Source organism: Amblyomma mixtum, chromosome 3 (assembly GCF_055824585.1).
Source record: "Amblyomma mixtum isolate Tamu chromosome 3, ASM5582458v1, whole genome shotgun sequence".
NCBI classification, from domain to species: Eukaryota; Metazoa; Arthropoda; class Arachnida; order Ixodida; family Ixodidae; genus Amblyomma; species Amblyomma mixtum.
In genome coordinates this window covers 40,456,535-40,477,710 of record NC_143014.1, presented here as the reverse complement: position 1 = coordinate 40,477,710, position 21,176 = coordinate 40,456,535, and the positions used below count along the sequence as shown (strand labels likewise).

The 21,176-nt window shown below is 43.2% G+C and overlaps 1 protein-coding gene across 4 annotated transcripts in view; it reads right to left on the bottom strand.

The window, feature by feature from the left end:
• htt (huntingtin) overlaps positions 1-21,176 on the bottom strand; it is a 107,224-nt gene that overhangs the window by 44,570 nt on the left and 41,478 nt on the right. For all 4 annotated transcript variants that reach the window (XM_089578819.1, XM_089578816.1, XM_089578817.1 and 1 more), the window contains 10 exons: positions 20,303-20,508; positions 18,627-18,750; positions 18,382-18,551; positions 18,155-18,303; positions 17,745-17,881; positions 13,330-13,446; positions 12,841-12,963; positions 9,150-9,373; positions 5,467-5,609; positions 3,217-3,451 (listed from right to left, as the gene is read on the bottom strand). In XM_089578819.1, coding sequence (XP_089434945.1) covers positions 3,217-3,451; positions 5,467-5,609; positions 9,150-9,373; positions 12,841-12,963; positions 13,330-13,446; positions 17,745-17,881; positions 18,155-18,303; positions 18,382-18,551; positions 18,627-18,750; positions 20,303-20,508 — 1,628 coding nt within the window. The remainder of the gene's footprint in view (positions 1-3,216; positions 3,452-5,466; positions 5,610-9,149; positions 9,374-12,840; positions 12,964-13,329; positions 13,447-17,744; positions 17,882-18,154; positions 18,304-18,381; positions 18,552-18,626; positions 18,751-20,302; positions 20,509-21,176) is intronic.

The window sequence follows — 21,176 nt, the reverse complement described above, 5'->3', positions numbered from 1 at the left end:
CTCCCTGAGCTTCGCTACCAGCCGATGACAATTAGCACGTCGCTGGTATCTTTTTTTTTTTCTTTTTAGAAGACATCTCGCTGTTCCAGTGCGAATGTGTTTCCCTCACGTAATCCTGTGCATTGATAATGCGTGCCCATTATGAGTTGCTCACTGTGTGGTGAAACCTTCTTACATGGACACAATTATTTCCCATATTATAAGAAAATAACTGAAGCCTAATTAGTTAAATTCTTACAGGTCGTTAAGGCACTTTCTTTCTATATTTATTGCTTTCTATTGTAATGGGGCTGTAGCCAAAGGCCTGCCATCTGGAGCTATGCAAACTATACTGTTGTTGAAGTATACCATCATATAAAAAGTTAAATTTTGTCCAAGCACCATAATTATGAAATATAGTTGGGTGACATTATGGTTCACAAAATTTGGAATGCTTAACTCAGCCAAACAAAAACAGCATAGCTCCACAGTTTAGTTCTTTCTGAATTCAAGGATATAAGATTAATGAAATTGCACCATAAAAACATAATAAAAACTTCCGTAAGGCTAGTCATGTTGGCAAAAAACACGAGGCTGAGAAAATCACATCTGAAGCACGCGCACCAGCCATTAGGAGGTCGTTGCAAAGGCCTCACGAAAACAGTCGAATGTGGACGTTCCAGACCATTGGGGATGCGGCCGTGGGAAGCAATGGGCGCAAAGTCCTGCTGCATTTCACTCCGAAATAACTATTTCCGGAATTAGATTTGCGAAATATAGAGATATTTTTAGTAGTTGGAGGTCGAATTTAGACCTTGCAACTTTTTAGGCAGGACCTTAAGAGTGTATTGATCCCGAATATGCGATTTTTGCAAAATCGAAACTTTCGCATTTTTTGATCATTTCAAGACCTGCGTCTCCTCTTAAAGCCGACGACCATAGCCTATTTCTTAATCAATTAAAAATTTACTGCAGTGCGAAACTGCTTTTGGAAGTTTTTCTTGCAGCCATTCGACTTTTCGAACTTCGGGTGATCAAACCTTTTTCCCATATTGCAAAACCAGGGCATTACTGATAACTTTTTTTCAAACACACTTGAGTAAATTAACATATCACTGCCTTTCACCCATATTTTATGTTGTGCTAAAGCATATAGCTGTATCTGCTTAGAGAAATAGGTCATATGCATAGAAATCGATAAAGCAAATTGCATTTAGTCTTGGATCACATTAAGGTGAACTTCTGATAATTCGAACAAAAATCTCTGGCCCCTTGAAGTTTGAATTAACGAGTCTACTGTATGTGTGTTTTAAAATGAATATTTCATTATTAGAGGTATATTAATGAAATTATGTGTGTATATGTATTTCTTCCTGTTTTCAAAAATATAATTAGTTTCAGTAAATCTCAATTAGTGCCCATGTTATAGAAGAATAACTCAAGCCTAATTAGGTAGTTTCTTACAGGTAATTAAGACACTTTCCCTCAATATTTTTTGGTTTCGACTGAAATGGAGCTGTAGCCGAACGCCTGTCAAGTGGAGCTAGGGTATTTATAATGTTAATGAGATACGTCATTATATAAAAATGTTCAATTATGCTGAAGCACCGTAATTATGACATATAATTAGTTTCGGTTTCGCTTTTCTGAGCTTTGTGCCAGCCCCACAGAGATGGCGGCTTGATCAGCCAGCATCAGCCACGCAAGCTAAGCCAGCTAAGCACCATTTCGGATGCTGATTGACGTGTCACCTGTTTTTTCTTTGCTGCTCCCCCCTCCCCTTTTTTTCTCGCTGCTTCGGCGACGCCGAGCTATTTCCTTTGCTTCAGTCCGCATGGTTCCGTTCTTCCAGTGCAGCAAAACTGCGCGCTCATCACATGTCGTTTGCTGTTTACGTGGTGAAGCCTCACACGCAATGGTGCCACTTAAGAGGGGTGTGACGCGGTAGCGGTGAAGCTCCACCGCGTCGCGTTATGAAGGATGCGGGAGGCCCTTGCGACTTTGATGCTTTAATGCTCCCAACAGTAAGCATGCAATAAGGCATGGATGGAAACGTGAAAAACAGTCTGCTACACTGCTCTCATCTCAAAATCAAGCAACCATTGCCCAGCCTTTCATCAAACAAGTCTACCATGATGCAAGCAGTTCATGACAATTTTTTCGGGATCATTTGACAATTCAAACTTGCAGATAATTCTAACATATTTTTCTGGTCCCCTGAAGTTTGAATTAACGAGCTTTCACTACCTGTTGCCGTTCAGGACAGATACGAATCTGCCATTTCAATGAATTTTTTTTTCTTACTGAATTTCATTTTCTACTGAAGTTCAATGAATTTCAAACTTAATAGCTGAACGCTTAACAAAACACAGCATTTAATAACATATTATTGCCTATTCCACTCCCTTTTGTAACACCCTTGAGCGGGCAGGGGCTCTCTTAATCTTGTTAGCCTTGAGGAACCCCAATGGCCTCCAAAAGGTGCCGAGTAACTCTGCTTCCATTTTTTCCTGCCCAACATGCATGAGATAAAAAAGAGCATGCAGATGCATGGAACCTCAAAAAATGCCCAAATTCGATCATTAATGACTGGCTATGCAGTAAAACTGTCTGCTTTAAGCAATTACAGCACTGTTTGTCACAAAATAAAGCGGACAATGGAAAAGCGGGGGTTGAGGTACGTGCAGATTAGGTGCTTGGGGAACACAAATAGCACACAAGGAACTCAAGAGCTCCACAAAACTCAATTTGAGAGTCCCTGCCTTAAGGTACTGAAATAATTAATGCGTGAAATAAGGCTGAAGATATACAGAATGAAGCTTCACATGTAATACTGTGTTTATAAGTAATTTCTATTAAAAACTGCAGTGTGGACTAGACAATGTTGTTACACATTATTCAAGTGCTTGAAAAGTAATGTGTGTTTGCTTGGGCAATAAAAGTGGTCCAGAACCACTGTGCTCAGTGCTATTTCATTACTGAGTGCAGCACTCCAACACCATGTGCCTTGCGTAGCAAAAACAGCAGCATTGAGCGTGATGTTGAGAGTATAACCTTACCGAGTTTGCTTGTTCACACTCCAGCAGCATGAGTTAAGGAGGTTACACTAGCTGCTAGCATGCCCTTGCATTTGGTGAGACCTTCTCCATGTAAGCACCGCATCACAGAAACCTACCCACAGCAATGCGTCTCTCGCCAGGCAACACAATGTTTCTCTGAGGTAAGCGAGTGACTTACCCTGCGGTACCAACACTGCTGCCTATGCTTGGCCAAAGGACCCTTGACCAAAACCCTTGCTCGCCGTAATTGAGGAGGGCAAGGATGTTGCACCACTGCACACTCAGTGTTGGGTACGAGTATGCCAGCGATAGGAAATGCTGGTTGATCTCTTCAATGCCACAAACTTCAGTGCCTATGCTGGACTCGGCATGCACGGCCTGCATTGCAGCTGTGGCCACGCGGCAGAAACTCCCTGCATTGGGCCAACAAGCAGGATAAGGAATTAAAGATTTGACCAGGCGATGCCATTTGCACACAATGCGCACGTCAGCCAATAAGCCTTCATAATGCACACCATTTTTCTTGCAGCAGCAAAAGTGCCAAACAGGGAGCAGCTGTGTTGAAACTGCTGGGGTGCTAGCTTGGACTTATTCAAAAAAGCTACGCATACCAACTTTGCTTGCAGCTGTCTATGTGATGCTCATGAGGAGGTGGAGGTTGAGGTTGTTGCTGAGTACTGGAGAGTTAAGCCTTGCATTACACTGCTGGCAGTCACAACCATGTGACCCTTTAGACAACTGTCAAGTAAGATTATCACCATGTATGGAACGTTTCTGTGTCTTAAAAGTGCCACCTATATAAGCAGGTAGAAAGGCTAATTTGCTTTTTCTTGCTGACTAGGATATCAGCACTGACCTTCAAGAAACCAAAAATGAAGTTAGAATGCTACTGTGAAAATAAACAACACTAGAGATACGTACGTATCCGAAATGTTTGAAGAGTGAATCGAATATCCTTCTATTCAATTCATTGAATGAATCAAATTGTGATTTTCAAAATTATTTGCAGCAAATCGAATCCATTCTAAAGTTCTCGAATAATTGGCATGAAGTTCAAAAAGGGCGTGCCATAGTTTTTTTTTTCGATTACAATGTTTCTAAAACAAGACCCATTACGACGCTGCACAGCATGCTGCCACAACTGGCCTCCGCAGGAAGGAGGGTTCAGCACCGCAACACGGTCCATTCGAGAGGAATCTTTCATAATGCTCATACATACAGCCTTCAACCTTGGGCGCCGCGACAGGGCTCCACCAGTTTTAGCAAGCCCTGCCTTTATGCCTGGTATCTGAGAACATGACTAAAACAATCATCCCTCTCATTAACTGAGATTTCGCTTTAGTTTGTCCGCTGTTGTCATCAGTAGCAAAAGGTCATTTTCCAGTGCTTATGACATAGAGTCATGGAGTTCATACACTAACTTCGTGCTGCGTACCTCTTAGTGATCAACATGGCTTCTTTTGACCGCTAAAGCTTAAACTCCAAGACTTATAGTGCCACCACTAGAGCTTTATTGTTTCACATTCCCACAACTCTAAAAACACTGTATGAGAAGTGACTAACAAACCTGTTTTTATCCGAAAAATACTGTCACTGGAGTGACAACACTGGCAGTCACTAATTAGGAATTTAGGAGAAGCTTCACACATGGGCAAGATGCAATATCTAAATCCCCTCAGTTCAAAAAGCTAATGGTTCTGTCTAAAAAAATGCCTTTTAGAGCAGAGACTGCTTCTATGGTGGCAATAAGCAAATTGCGAACAAGTTTCCCAATCTGACAGCAATGTCATAATATATAGCCTAAAGATCATTACTCATGAGTCAGTGCTGTATCTGTCTACTTCTTTGCTCTCATTCCATTTCAGTTGTGCTTCCTTTTCGTGTGGGAGGCAACTTTGAAGGATAGTGATTGTGGCACCAACTGAGCATTGCAGGTGCAGGTTGTCTCTAGAGCGCATTTTGTTGCTGCATCATCAAGAGCAAATACATGCTGTCATTGAATCAACATGGAAGACAACAATTGCAAGTGTGCTACGTGTTGCCTGTTCCACAACTTACGCTCAGAATAACCAGACATGTGGCACTGGTGTTGAAAGAGGGCTATCACTTAACTTTATTAAAAAAAAAATGCATGCAGTATACCGACGTTATTCATTCACACCCATAAAGTAGATAAGAAGCAGTTTATGAAATTTTTCTCTGCTATATTTCTTGGCGCTTGACTGCCACCAAGAAGAAAATTAAAACAAAGTAACATGCTATCATGGGACCTAAATTTTCGTTTTTAAACAAAGAGATCAGCCTCCAGCAGATCTGTTCTGTGCAAGTATTGCAATAGAGAACTAATCCCTTGAGTGCATGCAAACAAGCACTGGAAGAACTTGGAGCAGCTCAGTTAGCCCATCATGACTTTCGTGGAGATTCTCACCTGACTGGAACATGTGTGTGAGGTAAAGGAGCAGACTGGACATCTGCTGAAATGGGAAGACTGTGTCCGTGCCTGCAGGTGGAGATTGCAGCAGAATTTTGCAAAGATGCTTGCCATACACGTTGACTACTTGAATCAGGTACCTAGAAAAGAGAAGTTTTAAATTTGGCACTATCAGTTTCAGTTTCTATTTTATGTTTACAGCAACTTGCACTGCCCACTTCCAACACAGACAGCTTTGTCAGACAATACGGCATGACTTGTTTAAAGCAAAACTAATGTTCACAAACAGCCCACCTCATTCGTAACTACACTACGAGTACACTATGAGTACACTATGAGCAAGAAACCCTTACTGGGTCCCGTATTACACTCCTCTGGCATAATGTGCAGTGGTAGTAATTTCCAGTTGATACAAAGCCTTACAAAGAGTGAGCAGCAAATGTGAACAACCTTCAGGGAACTTCCCATTCTCATATATCCCGCACACAACTTAGAGGGGCGCCAATGAAAGCCACAAAGCGGACACCTTTTAAAGTATGCTTGGGACTGCAGCTGCTGCCATTCATCCATCACTACAAGGATGGCCGAATTTCGCAGCTGTGATTATCCGTTTTTTCCAGCTGTTGTAGATTTCTGCTGTAGGCTCATCACTTCAACTGCTGAATTCGCTGTTTTTTCATATCATTTTTTCTCCTTTAACCATGCCTCAGCACTGCAAGCACCTTTGATCAGCACATAGCATCACGCTTTGACCCAATGCAAACTGTTGTGCCAACTGCCACAACATTTGGCGAGGACTGTTCTATTTCTCTTACATATTGGTACAATTTTCTAAATTTTCCTTTTGGAATGAGTAGTTCTGCCAGCAAATTGCCATGGCATCAGCTATACTGGTATATGACAAGATGCACTCATGCCAATGACATATTGCACAGCATGATGAGCCACAAACAAATGAAATGCAATAATGCAACTGCTTGGCCTTTGGTAAATTCTGTGCTCAATAAAGCCGAAATGCTTCAGAAGACGGCCAAAAATAGCAAACACCCTGCAGCGTTAAATACGTGTACTGTGTGCTCTTGAAGCATTAAGCTTCCCTTGTTTACCTCTGAACACCATGCCCATCCAGCCCATCATCACTTTGCACTCAAGACATAGGAGAAGTGCCATGAAAAGCTCCGCAAAAATATTCGGCACTGCACAACACAAGTGAACCGTTAACAGTGATATGCAATAATCAACCTATATTTCCTTGCGGACATTTACACGAGTGGCAGCAAACGTCTGACAATTCATGATGACGAGACGCCTGCTGCATATACTTTTTTTAATATCACAACAACAAAAGATTATAATAAAAAGCGATGCATTAATGCAAAATGTGATCAAACTTTGTGCACCCAATCATGTTGCCGGCTGAGCTGGGAACAAGTAAAATTTTGTCTCCGGTGCATTTAGTGAGCATTTGAACATCAAACTATACTCTGCAACAACTTTTTTTTGACAATGGAGCCAAAGCTACACAGCCAAAACACACTCTTTTGTTCTATGCAGCAGAATACAGTCCCTAAATGCAGTCAATAGTTTTCTCAAAAAACAAAAAAAAAACAAAAAAAAAACAAAGATTACAGCAGACAACTTACTTGGCCAAATGCACAAAACTATTTTTTGATAACAAATTTTTTGGAGAGAAAAACTGTAATACTCCGATCAAAGTCTCATGGGAGAACCAGGAGAACCGATGGAGAACCGAAGGTGCCAACTTGGCACCTTCTTCAGGGTTGACTGGGTGGATGCAAGAGATGCGCTATTTGTTAACCACTTCGGCTGGGGGTCGTCGTCGTGCGAGTCACAATAGGTCACAATGGGATCGTGGGGGGTCCCGTTGTGAGAGTCACGAGTTGGGGGTTGAGGGGTTGGGGGGGGGGTCTTTGAAACGCAGCGAAGGCCATGTACATACACCAATGGAAGGGAGCCTTGAGAGGAGTTTACATTACTGGGTGTGTTTTGTATGTGCCAGGATTCTATGAGCCGTCGCTTGAATGGATTGGGCTCGGTGGAACAACACTAGCATACTCAAAGTCAATACGATGGACCAAGTCCTCAGGAAGCTCTGTGATTGCACTGAGCTCTCGTTCAAAATTCCGGACATCGTTCTTGTGGTGGCGAAGCCTTTGCGAAAAATTCTAGTTTCACTGATGTAGCACAAGGAACAGTCAGCACAGGGTATTTTGCAAACAATGCCAGGTGCTCATTCCTTCGGTGCGCGATCCTTTGGCCAAGGCATGAAGCACCTGAGTTGTGGTGTCCTGGGTGTTTTGTCCCCACTGACTGGCAGAATGAACACCCATGTACGGAACTCTAGACATTTGGTTGAGCTCCTTTCATGAGAGACAAATTAGAACGGGCGGGAAAAAGAAAGGAGAAGAAAAGTGCCCTGCCCGCACCGCCGTTCGGCACAACGGGGCTATAGACGGTAAGCTTGGATGAGGTGTTAGTCTCATTCGATGCTGTCGCCCTTTTCACCACCGTTCCGATTTCACTGGCAGTCAGCGCAGCCAGGAAGGCAACTGAAGCAGATAACTGACTTGCCGAAAGGACTTGCCTCAGCATAGGCAAGTTGTGCCAACTCCTGGTGTTTTGTCTGGGTGGCACGTAATTCTCCTTTAAAGGAGAATTCTTTAAGCAAACCAGCGGCATGGCAATGGCAGCAGCAATCCTGGTGATGGCTGTAAACCTGGTGATGGAGGTGACTGAGCAACAAGCACTGCAGCTGTTCATGAATGGATACGAAGTATTTCTTTTGTACGTTGATGATTATTTTGCAATCCTGAAAAAATCTGCAGTGGAAGAATTCCTGGTGCACCTTCTAGAACCGGCCAGCTAGTTTACCTTGCAACGTGAGACAAGGAACGACCTCCCGTTTCTCGACGTGCTAGTGAGGCGAAAAGGACCTCAATTGGCATTCTCTATCTACAGAAAACTCACCCACACTTGACGCTACTGGATTTCATGTCAAATCAACCTACAGCCCACAAAGCAACCATGGTCTCCACTGATCTCTGCCGCAACAGCTACACAAAGAACTTGACATGTCGTCCGACAACTTCACAACAAATTTTTAGGGGCAGGTTTGGTTACACGAGATGGCACCAGCTACACCACTGATGGAGCGAAATAACCACACGGTGAACAACGCGTTAGGCAGTCATTTTACGGTCAAATTATTGGCGGCATGACACAGTTATAGACACTCTGCCTCTGTACCTATCTCTTCATTGCCAAAAAAAGTTGTCGCAGAGATAAGAAAAAATTTGTTGCCATACATGCCGTGAAGTTCGTGTCACGGTGCATCAGCAGCGGATGTTGCTGATATCCCAAAGCAAACTCCGAGGAAAATGAATTCATCATGAGACACCACAGAAACGTACGGCGAGCAGCCAGTGCAGCCAGCTCCCCTCCCAAGTGTACTTCGTGAACCCACCATCAGGGGCATGGTCGTGGCTTTGCACACAGCCTATAGTCTCTGCTACTGTGCATAACTGCTACATCAGTTTCAGGCACTTGTGCTGCTTGATGTAAGGCCAGGTAGTCGGCAGTTACCCGAACAAACGTGAAATCACGATTCCAGACCTGCGTGCATTGCAGTATGGAATGATACTGGAAGGTGGTGCACTCACCTTGCCACTGCTTTCTCCATGTTGTCGCCCAGAGAATCAATGTCCAGTGGGTCATAGAGGGCCTCAGGTGCCAAAGCATGAGGCACTCGCAATGGCAGCATGAGATCAGCCAGGCGTGACAGCACCACCTCCTCCTTAGTGTATGCCAGCAGTACACGCAGGCTCATCAATACCAGACACATCCAGCGCTCGGCCCGAAACCCAGTTTGAGGCTCTGCACCAACCTGTGTGAAACAACACCTCTTTTGTTAAAATGGTCCAAGCATCCAGCTACTACCGCCTGTGTACTGCTGCCCATAGACTTAAAACAGAACATGGCAAGGCACGCTTCGAGTGACTTAGTGCAACAAACAAAAGTCGCACCAAGTAAGTGCTAAATGCTTTGGCGAGACGACAAAACATGTACAAAACAGTGTCCCTCAGAAGATCATGTTCTGACTCCTGGCGAAGCGAAAAGACACTTTGCAGTTTTAAGTGCGTGGGTGACGACATAAGACAAAGTTTCTTTAACATGTATTACTAAGTTTCATAACAAACACATGAAATTGTTTCTATGATGAAACGTAATGACAACGCAAGAGTATCGCTTACGACACATGTTGTGCCATGTTGAGGTCTACTATCTTGATCTCTTTAACCATTTACATTGGACTGCACGTCATTCAGTATTACAGTTCAGATACAGTAGAACAAGGCTGTTACCTTTTTAATGGGGTCACAGAAAAAAAAAAGAAAAAACGTTTTAGCTGGGAATTATAGTAGCTGGACAAGCTGAAAAGCAAAGCCGTAGCACTGAACTGAAATGCATAACAATTTCAATCTCAAACATATTCAATAAAAAAAAAAAATGTGCACTGTTGCCTGCCACCTCCCCTTTTTTTTTATTTCCTTCAAACGCAACACGCTACAAAAACATTTGCAAGAATATACAACTCTGGCGATCGTCACTCGCGATTGGCACTCAGGATGGCTCTCTGTCTGCCAGAGCGACTGTCAGTAGAATGGAGGCAGCACGCAGAACAGGCAAAGTGCGGCACACGTGTGCTCCTGCGCAGCTACTGCGTTGACCGCTTTTATCTACACGCAATTATCGTCTTCTAAAAGCTGTGTCTTTTAAGCTATAGGGGACAAGAAAAAAGCGGGTGAGGTAAATAAAAGCCTCAAATCCACCTGAGAAACTCCATCTCCTACAGCGCTGCATGTGTGCTGTGTATTGCAGCGTAGTTTTGTTTTCGCGGGTTCAATAGACGATATGCGAAATGCGCAGCGCCATCTCTCGGCGCTCCGAGAACTAAGTCCTCCATGTTGGTACGGTACAGAAAACGAAACCGCTGCCCAGCGTTGGGTTAAAACGGCTGCGCTTCGTTTGAAAAGTAAAATGCCGATGCAGTGTTGCGCTACCCTCTCCACTGTGAAAAGACACTGCGATGCGTGCCACAACTAGGTGCGCTCCAGCTTTTCGCTTTTCTATTTTTTTTACTCCGTCCCAACATTTTAGTAACACAAAACGCCATGCGAGGTATCATGTGTCAGCACGCGGATCTGTGCGCAGCTTTCGCTTTCTGCGCTGATTTTTGACAAATCTCTCGAGGTGATTTGCGTTTAAATTGAGATAAGGGCCACAGCCTTTGTTGTCTCTGATCAAAATTAGAAGCCGATTTCGTGCATTTATCAACTCTCCGGTCGGGCGTGAATATATATAGACGCATACTTGAACAACGTAATAGAGAAGGTAATTTTTTTGAGCGGGCCAATCGCTCGTGCCGTGGCGAAATAAGTTCACTCGAAGAACCATATGCCGATTACTGCTTAGTTTGCTACGTGTTCAGTTAAGTTTTTCCCGTGTTCAATTAGTTTTAGAAGGGCGAGCAAACTCTCTGGACCATATACGCATATGTTATGCGCGTTAAGGAGTCTTTGTGAAGCAATACACCCTACGCATAAAAACTGAGGTGCGAATGGTTTATTTCTTGAGGATTCCTATACCTTCGATATCTGCGGTGACGAAAATCTAAAAAAAAAGAAGCGAATAATATAGCTACTTTATTATATGAAGGAGGGACGCATTTCTAAGCTAGAAAGTACGTGCAACAGTGTTCTGAAAACGCTTCAGGCCATCAGATTTTATTATCGTTGTGGCAAGCTCCAACAGCTTGTTTCGCAACAAAGCCATTTGTCCAAGTTTGGGAGTGAGCTAATTAAGTTTCGGAAGCAACCGAACATGCTAATTTCGCCCCTGCACACACAGATTGACCAGCGTATCGAGTCCGTGCATGCACCTACAGCTGTAGCATCTTTCTCTAATCAAGCCGCCGCGGTGGCTCAGTGCTTATCTGAAAAAAAAAAAAAGCTGCGTCTTTGCTTACAATATTTTGAATTATATGTGCATGCCTACTTTCCTCTTGTTAATGTCGACTGACTGCGTCTTAAGCAGGACGCGGTTTCAACAAATTGTGGCGAAAATCAACCGACGCCGGGCTCTGAAACGGTGACGTTGAAAACCGCGGATGCGCATTGCACATTACAGTAAAGGAATCGAATTACGCAGCTGGTCGAGGGTCTTGTGTGATTATACTGCAATGCACGAAGCTCCTGGCGTCGGCGCGAACGAAAGTTCGCACTGTCACAGAAGTTTGTCAACACACGTGCGCACTCACCGCACTCACCGCTCGCTACCCTACCAGATGAATTCGTGTCCACGTGGGAATAAAATAGCCATGATAATGCGTGATGCTTGAACCGGTGCTTTAATGTGAGCATTAAAACGACAACAGCACACGGTCACGGTTCGACTTTCCAACCCACTTTCGAGTGCCGATTATTGCGATCATCAGCGCCAGACTGCAAGCAAAGCTGAGGACGCGGTAGGAGTAAGCTGGCGCTTATTGAAAGCACCTACATTTGGTCAAAGATCAGCTGTGAAAACAACGCAGCAGCTGAAGCTTGCCTGTTGAAATTCCACTCACAAGAAGAAAGTACGCATAGCAAACGATGCACCAGCTCGACGAGCTCGACCGCGCCAAGATGGAAACCGGAAGTTGTGGGCGCGGTGTTGCCAGACCACCAAGCAATTTCGCATATCGTCTATTACACTCGCTCACCTCACTGCAACGGTGGAACTGCATCAACAGCTGTAAAGAAATTCGCGCCACCCGTAGAGTGGTGTCATTATCGGAGCATGCTGGAAGCCGGTGAGGCAGCCAAGCACTCGCAATCAGTGTGGTGTCGCCACATCAAAAGAGCTTCTTGTATTCGTCGCACGGGCCCGCGCACGGTGGCATTCACAATGTAACATGCAGGAATGCTTCCACAATCGTGATGCAACATCAGAGTCTGTACTGCATAGGATTCTATGGGAACTACAGCAGGACTGGCCCACAACAATGTAGCAGCTGGGAAGAAGTGGCATCCCAGAATGTAACGGCAGGGTTCTACTGTAATTTGCAATGTGCAGTACTGCACATAATGTCAACGAAAGCTGATGCAGCTTAGATCACATGACCACACAGAGCACATTCTAGATAACAGCCACTCTCAGGCCCACCTGGAGAGCATTCTCAATAGCCAACAGTTGAGTGAGAGAATTTTCAGTCATAACGAGCTGCAATGACAATCCCAATTTCACTCATCCAAAAGAAGAGATATTGCTCTAAAACAGCAGTTTGCTAAACACTGAAGAAATGCTACTTACTGGATCCATGGGGCAAACGAAGAGAGCCTTGAGCAAAATGTCAACAGGTCGAAACACACTTGGCGATACAGAGTCAAACAGCCTCTGCAGGACACTGAGTGAATGCCTGGTGTCCAAGTGGACCTGAAAATGACAGATGAAATAATTAGGCACCAAGCACAAAAAAGGAAGGAGACTGTCGTATGATACAACAGATCTTTTGTAGGCATGCAGTAATGGTATCTCATTTTCTCTACAGGGCATGTTCTTCTCACAGAATTGCAAACCCCATTGTAAAGCAAGGCATGACATAGGAACAGCAAGAACAACCCTAATACTTAAGCAAAATATACAAAAAGGAACAAGGAAAAAAGAGTGCATGTATGCCATATATCACCTGGCAGGCAAGCAATGTTTTTTGTATCTCTACTGAAACAAGTTGGCTCATTTGCAGCTTAGAAGAAAACTTTCACGCATGCACAAAAAAAAAAAAATGAAAGAAGACAGCACCTGTGTGCGTGACATCAGCGGCAAGATGACGTCAATCAGCTGCCTGGAGAACTTTTTCCACCTGTCCTCTCCTTCCTGGTAGCTGTGGTGAACCACCGCCAAGAGGAGCTCCAATACCTACACACACGCACACACACACATACCACAATGACACATCATTTCCATAACATAAATATTCCCTTTTCCACAGCAGCAGAAGCACAAGCAATATACCAGCCATTCACTGCACTGGCATGCCACAGAGGTTATCATAATATCAAGATATGGACCAGACTGCAATATGGAGCCAGAGTCCTCCACGTGCCTTCACCTATGAATTCTGCAGCCACCTTCAGGGACGCCTTCAACTCACATACGCACAGCCCCTCCAATAGCAAGTTCTTAGGGATGGATCTCAGCCGATCAGGTTGCAAGAGCAATGAACAAGCACATGCCCTCACTAGCCATATACAGCCACCAAAAAAGCTCTCAGTATGCTCAGACATTTATGGAGGCCACAGCAGTGCACCAACCAAAGCAAGTAATGAAAGAAAACCAACTGCAAGCCATCTGCACAGACTGGCGTTAACTACTCACCACATGGCATAACGTTCACAATAGGATGTCACCTACACTAGCCAAGAAGAAATGCACTCTTACCATCAACTGCATACTAACAAAGATCAAAAGTTACCACAGACTGTGAAGCGTTTCCCGAGAATGAACACACTCACTAGAAATGCCCTCTGCCCTTCAATCCCTACATTTCCTCTTTCCAACTCTTTTTTCCCACAACCCTTTTTCCCACAATCCTTCTACCCCATTCTACTCACACTTGCAGTGATGTTCCATGCCATAGCTTAAAATTCCTTTACAGAGAACCACAATAACCCTATCTTTGGCACTTTCTCCCTGTAGCACAATGGAAAATCCCTGCTTTTTTGACTGCAAAATTTTTCGTTATTCCTTGCTGTGCACTAGGCCAAAATGCACGAATTCTCCAAATACTACTCGCCGCACGTTTGTGTTTTCTTTTTTCCTTCAGTAACCTACCACGTATTTCCCGTGAGAAAAGTTGCCCGCCATCATCACCTAGGGTTACATGTTGAAAGAAAAAATCGTTACGAATTCAGTTGCAAGCTTTACTCGATCAGAATGCACGTCTTACTGGAAGCAATGAAAACAAGCACGTAAATTACTTGCATGAACTTGTATCTAGTACGTGACTTCTACAACTCAGGCTAGTGTCAGCTCAACATGACTATTAAGAATTTCTAAAAAGGAAAACACTGAGGCTGGAATGCTGTATAGGTCACCCAATGAAAGCTCTGAGCCACCATGCGATTATGAGGGACACTGGTTTCAGATGTATGAGTGGACTAAAAAGCCCACTCATGATGAAATTGAGCCACTTTGCTCAGTTTTTTTATGCTGATTTAAAATCTGAATTTGATTTTCCTATAAGTTAGTACCTAAGGTAAATTATTTTAATGAGCCTTGACCACTAAAGCTCTGCTGGGCGATTCCATACAAGATCATAAAAAGGATGGCTGGTCGACCTTTTAAGTTTACTTTAAATTTTTATGTGTCATTGCGTGATGGCTAGAATAAAGAATTCTGCAATTGGTTGTGCTCCCACAATTTTTCCAAAGCAAAGAAAAATTTTAGTCACAAAAAAAAATGGAGTGGCACGCTTACGCATTCTGCTGTATTGGTCAACTTTGGTGATGAATAAATTGAATTGTAATAACAATAGATACCTGAAATATTTCAGAGTGAAACTATAAATTCTGTAATCTGCACCTTGCTATTTTTATGCTTCAAGAGCTTGGCATTTTCTCTAAAATTTGCCAAATTAGACCCAAGTAATGTTTTTTTGTCTGATCAGGTCTTAACCTCAAAAAAAGGAGTGTGCCAGAGCTGTCATAATTATCAGTTGTGTTCTATACAAGCATGTTTATCAAACTGAAGAAGTTCATGTCTATGTGGTTTATAAATAAAGAGACATTGTCAACCACACTTGGAAAAAAAAAAAAGAACACAAACTTCTGACGATAAAAAAAAAAAATTGATACACTAAAACCTGTTAATTCGACCCCCAGTAATTGGAAAATTCAAATAATTCGGACTGCCGCCGGACTCCCGCCAAATGCCCATTTAAGTCTATGGTTGGAAGCTAGTTTATTCGGACGTCCAGATTTTGGCATCAGTTAATTCAGACGGGCTCCAGAAGCGTGCCGTGTCGACGTATAACCGGAGCAGTACGCGATCATCCAGATATTTGTCATGAGGTCTGACCTGCATATTACATTGTTTCCCATGCCCCTCTGACATGCGCACAACGGCAGGCACATTGACAATTGGCAGGCCACCTTTGACAGGTAGAGTCCAGTCACGTGGTTTCGTTTTCGGAGCTTCACCACCAGCCCACGGAGATGGCAGCTATCAGCCGTGCCTATCAGCCAGCCTGCTAGTTGAGCCTATCGCTGCACACTGTTAAGAAAAATGATTGCCTTGTCGCTGATATTTTGTTTCGTTTTTCGAAGGCGTCTTGCCGCTCCGCTGCCAGTGGGTGCTTCCCTCACTTCTGTACACATTGTATTCCCGTTCTGTAGCACGGCAAAACTTTGTGCTCATCACAAGCTGTTCGCCTTTGTGTGGTGAAGCCTACTCTCGTGCAATGCCATATGCGAAGGAGCTCCAGCACTACAGCGTCACACACTGAGAGGAGCCAAGGAGACCCTTATCATTATGGAGCAGTTCTGTTTCCGACACTCCTGATAGCATCCACGAATTAAGGCATTTGACGGAACTGCAAAAAATCGATGTTGTCATGCAGTTTTAATTTTAAAATGAGATCGACGACTGCCCAGGTTTTTACTAAACAAATTAATTTTACTTTCACGTGAATGGTTTTTTTGGCAGCTTTGGGAGGGGGCATTCGATAAAAGGACAATCGCTTTCCCCACTCCCCTGTAGTCGAATTAACAAGGTTTTACTGCATTTTTTATGATCTTATGGGGTTTTAACGACCCAAGCAACTCAAGGCTATGAAGGATGCCATAACAGAAGGTTCCAGATAATTTCAACCACTTGGGGTTCTTTGACGTGCACTGACATCGCATAGTGCATTGGTCGCTAGTATTTTGCCTCCATCGAAATGTGACCGCCGTGGCTGGGATCAAACCCGCTTCCTTTGGGTCAGCAGCCTACACCAAAACCATTGAGACACCATGGTAGTTAATATTTTTTTAAACTTTGGCCACATATTCTTCAGTGGGAGCGTCAAAACATGCTGCATAATGTCGCTGCTGCAGCAGTTACAGCCAGTTTAATATGACTCTTTGGCACACAATTGTAGCTCTGAGCAGTCTACAACACCTATAAAATGCATACAAATTTTATTCTTCAGTATGATATGGCTTCTGGTGTTTATACTGTCCTGATGCTGAACACTGGTATGAGAGATGGCACAGTGGAAGACTGCGGATTAATTTTGACCATTGGGGTTCTTTACAGTGCATCTCACAGCATAGCGCATGGGCCTATCTTGACTTCAGTTACAGTAAGATAGAGAAACAACAAATTTTGACAAATTTATAGAGAAATGGACAAATTTTTATACTACTTTAGACTATTTTTATATTTTGTAGATTTTGTATAAAATTTTTTGGTCAGAAAACTATAAGGTTTAAAATTTAATGCAAAGGATCCAAATGAAACCAATTAAACAAAATTATTAATAATAAGAGACTTGTTGAAGTGTTTAATGTCTTGCAAACTTATGCTTGTAATAAAAAAATGAACTTTAGCAGGACACAAAATGCCTGCCCATGCAATAGCAAATATTTCTGAAAAAAGAAACAAACAAGAAAACAAACAAAGATCTCGCTCATAGTTCTCTGGCTTTAAGAGGTAAATTTAAGAAGTCGACCAGACACCCTTTGGATGCTCTTATCTGGAGCTACTTTGCTGCTAGTTAAAAAACACTATTTGTTACCTTGGCAGGAATATCTAGGATAACTTAAAAACCTAGATTGACTTAGTTTTTGTGGTCACATGTGGCCCCTCCCACAAAACCCACTTTTCACGGCTGCAGTACTATAGGTAAGCAGCACATCTATGGTAGCCATAGTTTAATTTCAGCACCATTATTCTTGAGCACAGTGCAATATATTCAGCAGCTTTGCATGCAATAACCACCACACCAAACAATGAACAAAAAACTTTGCAACATAAGTAGTTATTGGAAGTGAGCTCCATATAAAAACCAGCATGGCAACTAATGATTACAGTGACTCTGGAACAAGAAAATCCCACTCATCTACAGCCCAAAAAAGAGTGAAAAAACCACTCATGTAAACATGCATTAGTTTGATGATAAGCAAACACCACACTTGAAACGAGTGTTTGGTGTAACCCTTAGAGCCGCATACCTCAGGGTACTGAATAAGCCTCAGCAGGACTGAAACCACCACCTCTCGCTGAGTCTCCAGCTCCTTGCGTGAGTCTGTCCTGTTTGCACTGGGTAATAAGAACAGATCCTCCACTATCGCCTGCAGCGCTGGGATAACTGGAAAAGAAAGGCCTCCAATTAACATCCAATGCCAAAAGACATGAACTCCAACTGATTGAAAAATCTTCAAAAAGGTAAACAAGTGTGCAGTATTGAAGCAGTTTTTTTGTGCCAATGTTCGATGTTTATTCTTTAATGCAGTTTCTTTACCTGGGGTCCGTTTTTTAACCTGCTGCTGAAAAGCAACTTAAAAGAAGTTGCATAACTGCAGCAGCCAGTGTATGCATGCTTCTGTCCTTTGCTAAGCGTGCCCTGCAAGAGCTGTCTCACCATATCTGTCCGGTGGCTGGCCACTAGCCATCAGGCGATCACACAGCTGTATAATTTCAGGCATGCTGATGACGGGCTTGGAATGGTAGCGCTCATACGACAGCAGTACCAAGAAGTAGAAGATTTGCGGAATGAGCACTTCAGCATTTCTGCAACGAGGCCACAAACCAGTCAGTCCCCACGACAAGCAATGCACACGAGAAAGCACAAGCAAATGCTAGACATACTGGATCTGGCCTTCCTCAATGAACTCGAACTGCTTGATGACAAAGCCTATAAATATCTGGTCCGAGTCCAGCAGGCAGTAGTTGACTCTGAGGTGCACCAGCTGAGCCAACAAGTCAAGAACGCTGGCCTGAAGGTGGGAGCTGCTCGACACTGTGTACTGCTTCAGTGCCTGCACACAAAGGAAGCAGAACAGCGGCAGGCATTTCAGGCCCTGTTTCAACATCGAGCAAGTTGATGCTCTCACCTGAAGTACCACAGGCTCAAAGAGGCGAATGTGTGCAGCCAGTGCGGCTTTGCCTCTTTTGTTGCTCGGCTTCAGCAAGGCTGAGATCTTCTTTTCACAGCCTCTCCTCATCCAACTGAGCCAGCTGCAGAGCGAGGAACCTCATTTTAAAAAAACCATGGTCAAAGACACATTCATCATGTCACATCATTAGTAATGAAAACTGCACACGAACAACCCACAAGTACTAATTACCAGTAATCTATATACAGCAGTACTACATTCCAGTCAGTTTGAGAGCAACAGAAAGCCAGCAACTGAACATGAGAGTGATTGTAGCTTTAGATAAGCTAAACATACACAAAGCAAACATTCATCATTTATGTTAAGCAAACAAGGAAGGGAAATGAGGGGCTCGTTGTAAATATGACAGAAGCCAACAGCCACAGAAACCAAGGGGCACAGGGGATTTTTTTTTTAATTAATTGATTTATTTTGTGGTGTTGATCAATTTAGAATATTACTGAATATGTCATCGCTTAAAACTAATTGATTAGAAAAGCAGAAGAAAAAACAACCACATGCCGCCGGTGGGATCCGAACCCACGACCTCCGAATTACGCGTCCGGTGCTCTACCTCTGAGCTACGGCGACGGCTGTCAAACCTTCTGCTTTCGGGGGTATTTATGTTTACAAGTAACCTAACCTTTGAGAGTGTTCATCAACGCCACCCACTCTCAAAGGTTAGGTTACTTGTAAACATAAATACCCCCGAAAGCAGAAGGTTTGACAGCCGTCGCCGTAGCTCAGAGGTAGAGCACTGGACGCGTAATTCGGAGGTCGTGGGTTCGGATCCCACCGGCGGCATGTGGTTGTTTTTTCTTCTGCTTTTCTAATCAATTAGTTTTAAGCGATGACATATTCAGTAATATTCTAAATTGATCAACACCACAAAATAAATCAATTAATTAAAAAAAAAAAATACCCTGTGCCCCTTGGTTTCTGTGGCTGTTGGCTTCTGTCATCATTTATGTTAGATAGTTTACGAAACTTCATGAGCAGCCTATGTTAACTACCTGCACGCAGAAGACAGCCAATATAGCCATAACAACTGTACAGTAAATCACCAGACAGAATTCACTTTTCCATTGTTTGCATAGGGGAACCAAAACATACTATTTTGACTTCAGCAAACATACTGCCAACACTCTACAGCCACTCTTTTCTGTTTGCTGGCCTATGCCCACAGAATCCCAGTTTTCTGTACAGCGATATGTAGGACGTTTTCTTAAAAACTCTATACCTATCTATGCACCATTAACTAGATTATGAAAAACTTTCTTCACCTTTTTACTTATGGCACATTTTGAAAATTTTGAGATGTCTCCAGATTCCAACTAGTACACACAAAAGGACAGAACAATGCTTTTTTTTTTCTTTCTTTCAGCACTACAACTTTTAAGATTTGAACAAACGTCACATTCTTATAAGACTCTTCCATTTTGCTGGCATTCATGAGCTGGTTTAGGGAACAGAGCACTTACGTGCACGTGCATGAACATTGAAAACATTTGAAAACGTCACATCTGCAGTGCATGTGAAAGCCACTCATGAACATTTGACTATGAGTACTTGGATAAGCTGGTCGAAAACGGCCCTGTGTACTGGTGTCAGTGTCCTTGCAAAGCCTCCCTCACCTTCCCAGAGTCGTAGCATCTGCAGTGAGGAGCGGTGATCGTGAACTGTAGCTGGCCAACAGTTTCGACAGGCAGGCGTAAGGATAGGAGCAGCAGTTGTGGTAGAGGCCGGTAGAAGGTGCTGACAGGATGGCGCTCAGTGAGTCATTGTTTGCACAGCCCTCCCACAAACTGGTCAGATTAGTCCCAAACAAAGCCTTGAGAAGCTGCACAGTGCAACCAGAGCAGGGTCAAAAAGGCAGCTTCGGCACTGCCTGCACTAGGCAGGGGGACAGAAGTTACATCGGCATTTCAGTGCAAAGCAAAGCAAGTGGACAAAGGATGAAGCAAACTTGAGATGAGAAGCTCACACTGTCAAAATAACGTAACAGATAGAAAAAAGCTTAAGGGGGAATGTGGGGATCAGATCGCAAAAATTGCGAAAAAAGTCGTTTTTTTTTAAAGTACACTTTTTGGCATCTCCAACACTATTTCTATGCTGTACTGAAATATTTCACCCAAAAATAAACTTTAGGCGCTCCAAATAAATATATCTGTCGGCATCTACACACAGACAGTGTGTGCTAGCTTAGAACTTTCAGGCTTGTTTTCTCGAAAGTTTGTTTTGAGCTTAATACCTTGCTTGTGGAAAGCATAGCACAGCAATGGGTGAAGGGATATTTACCCATTTTGTTTTGTTGTAATCACTGAAATGTGGTCTGCGTCAAGACAGTCTCAGATTTACCATTTAGGCTCTCATGTTTTTATTACATGGCAATTAGAGCATGGTACATTCTAAACACAAAAGAAGGTGCATATTGTGTCCTTCGTAAAAAAAAGCAGGGAAGTTTAAAAAAAAATTAAAAGAGTCTTGATTTACACTACACTTCATGGT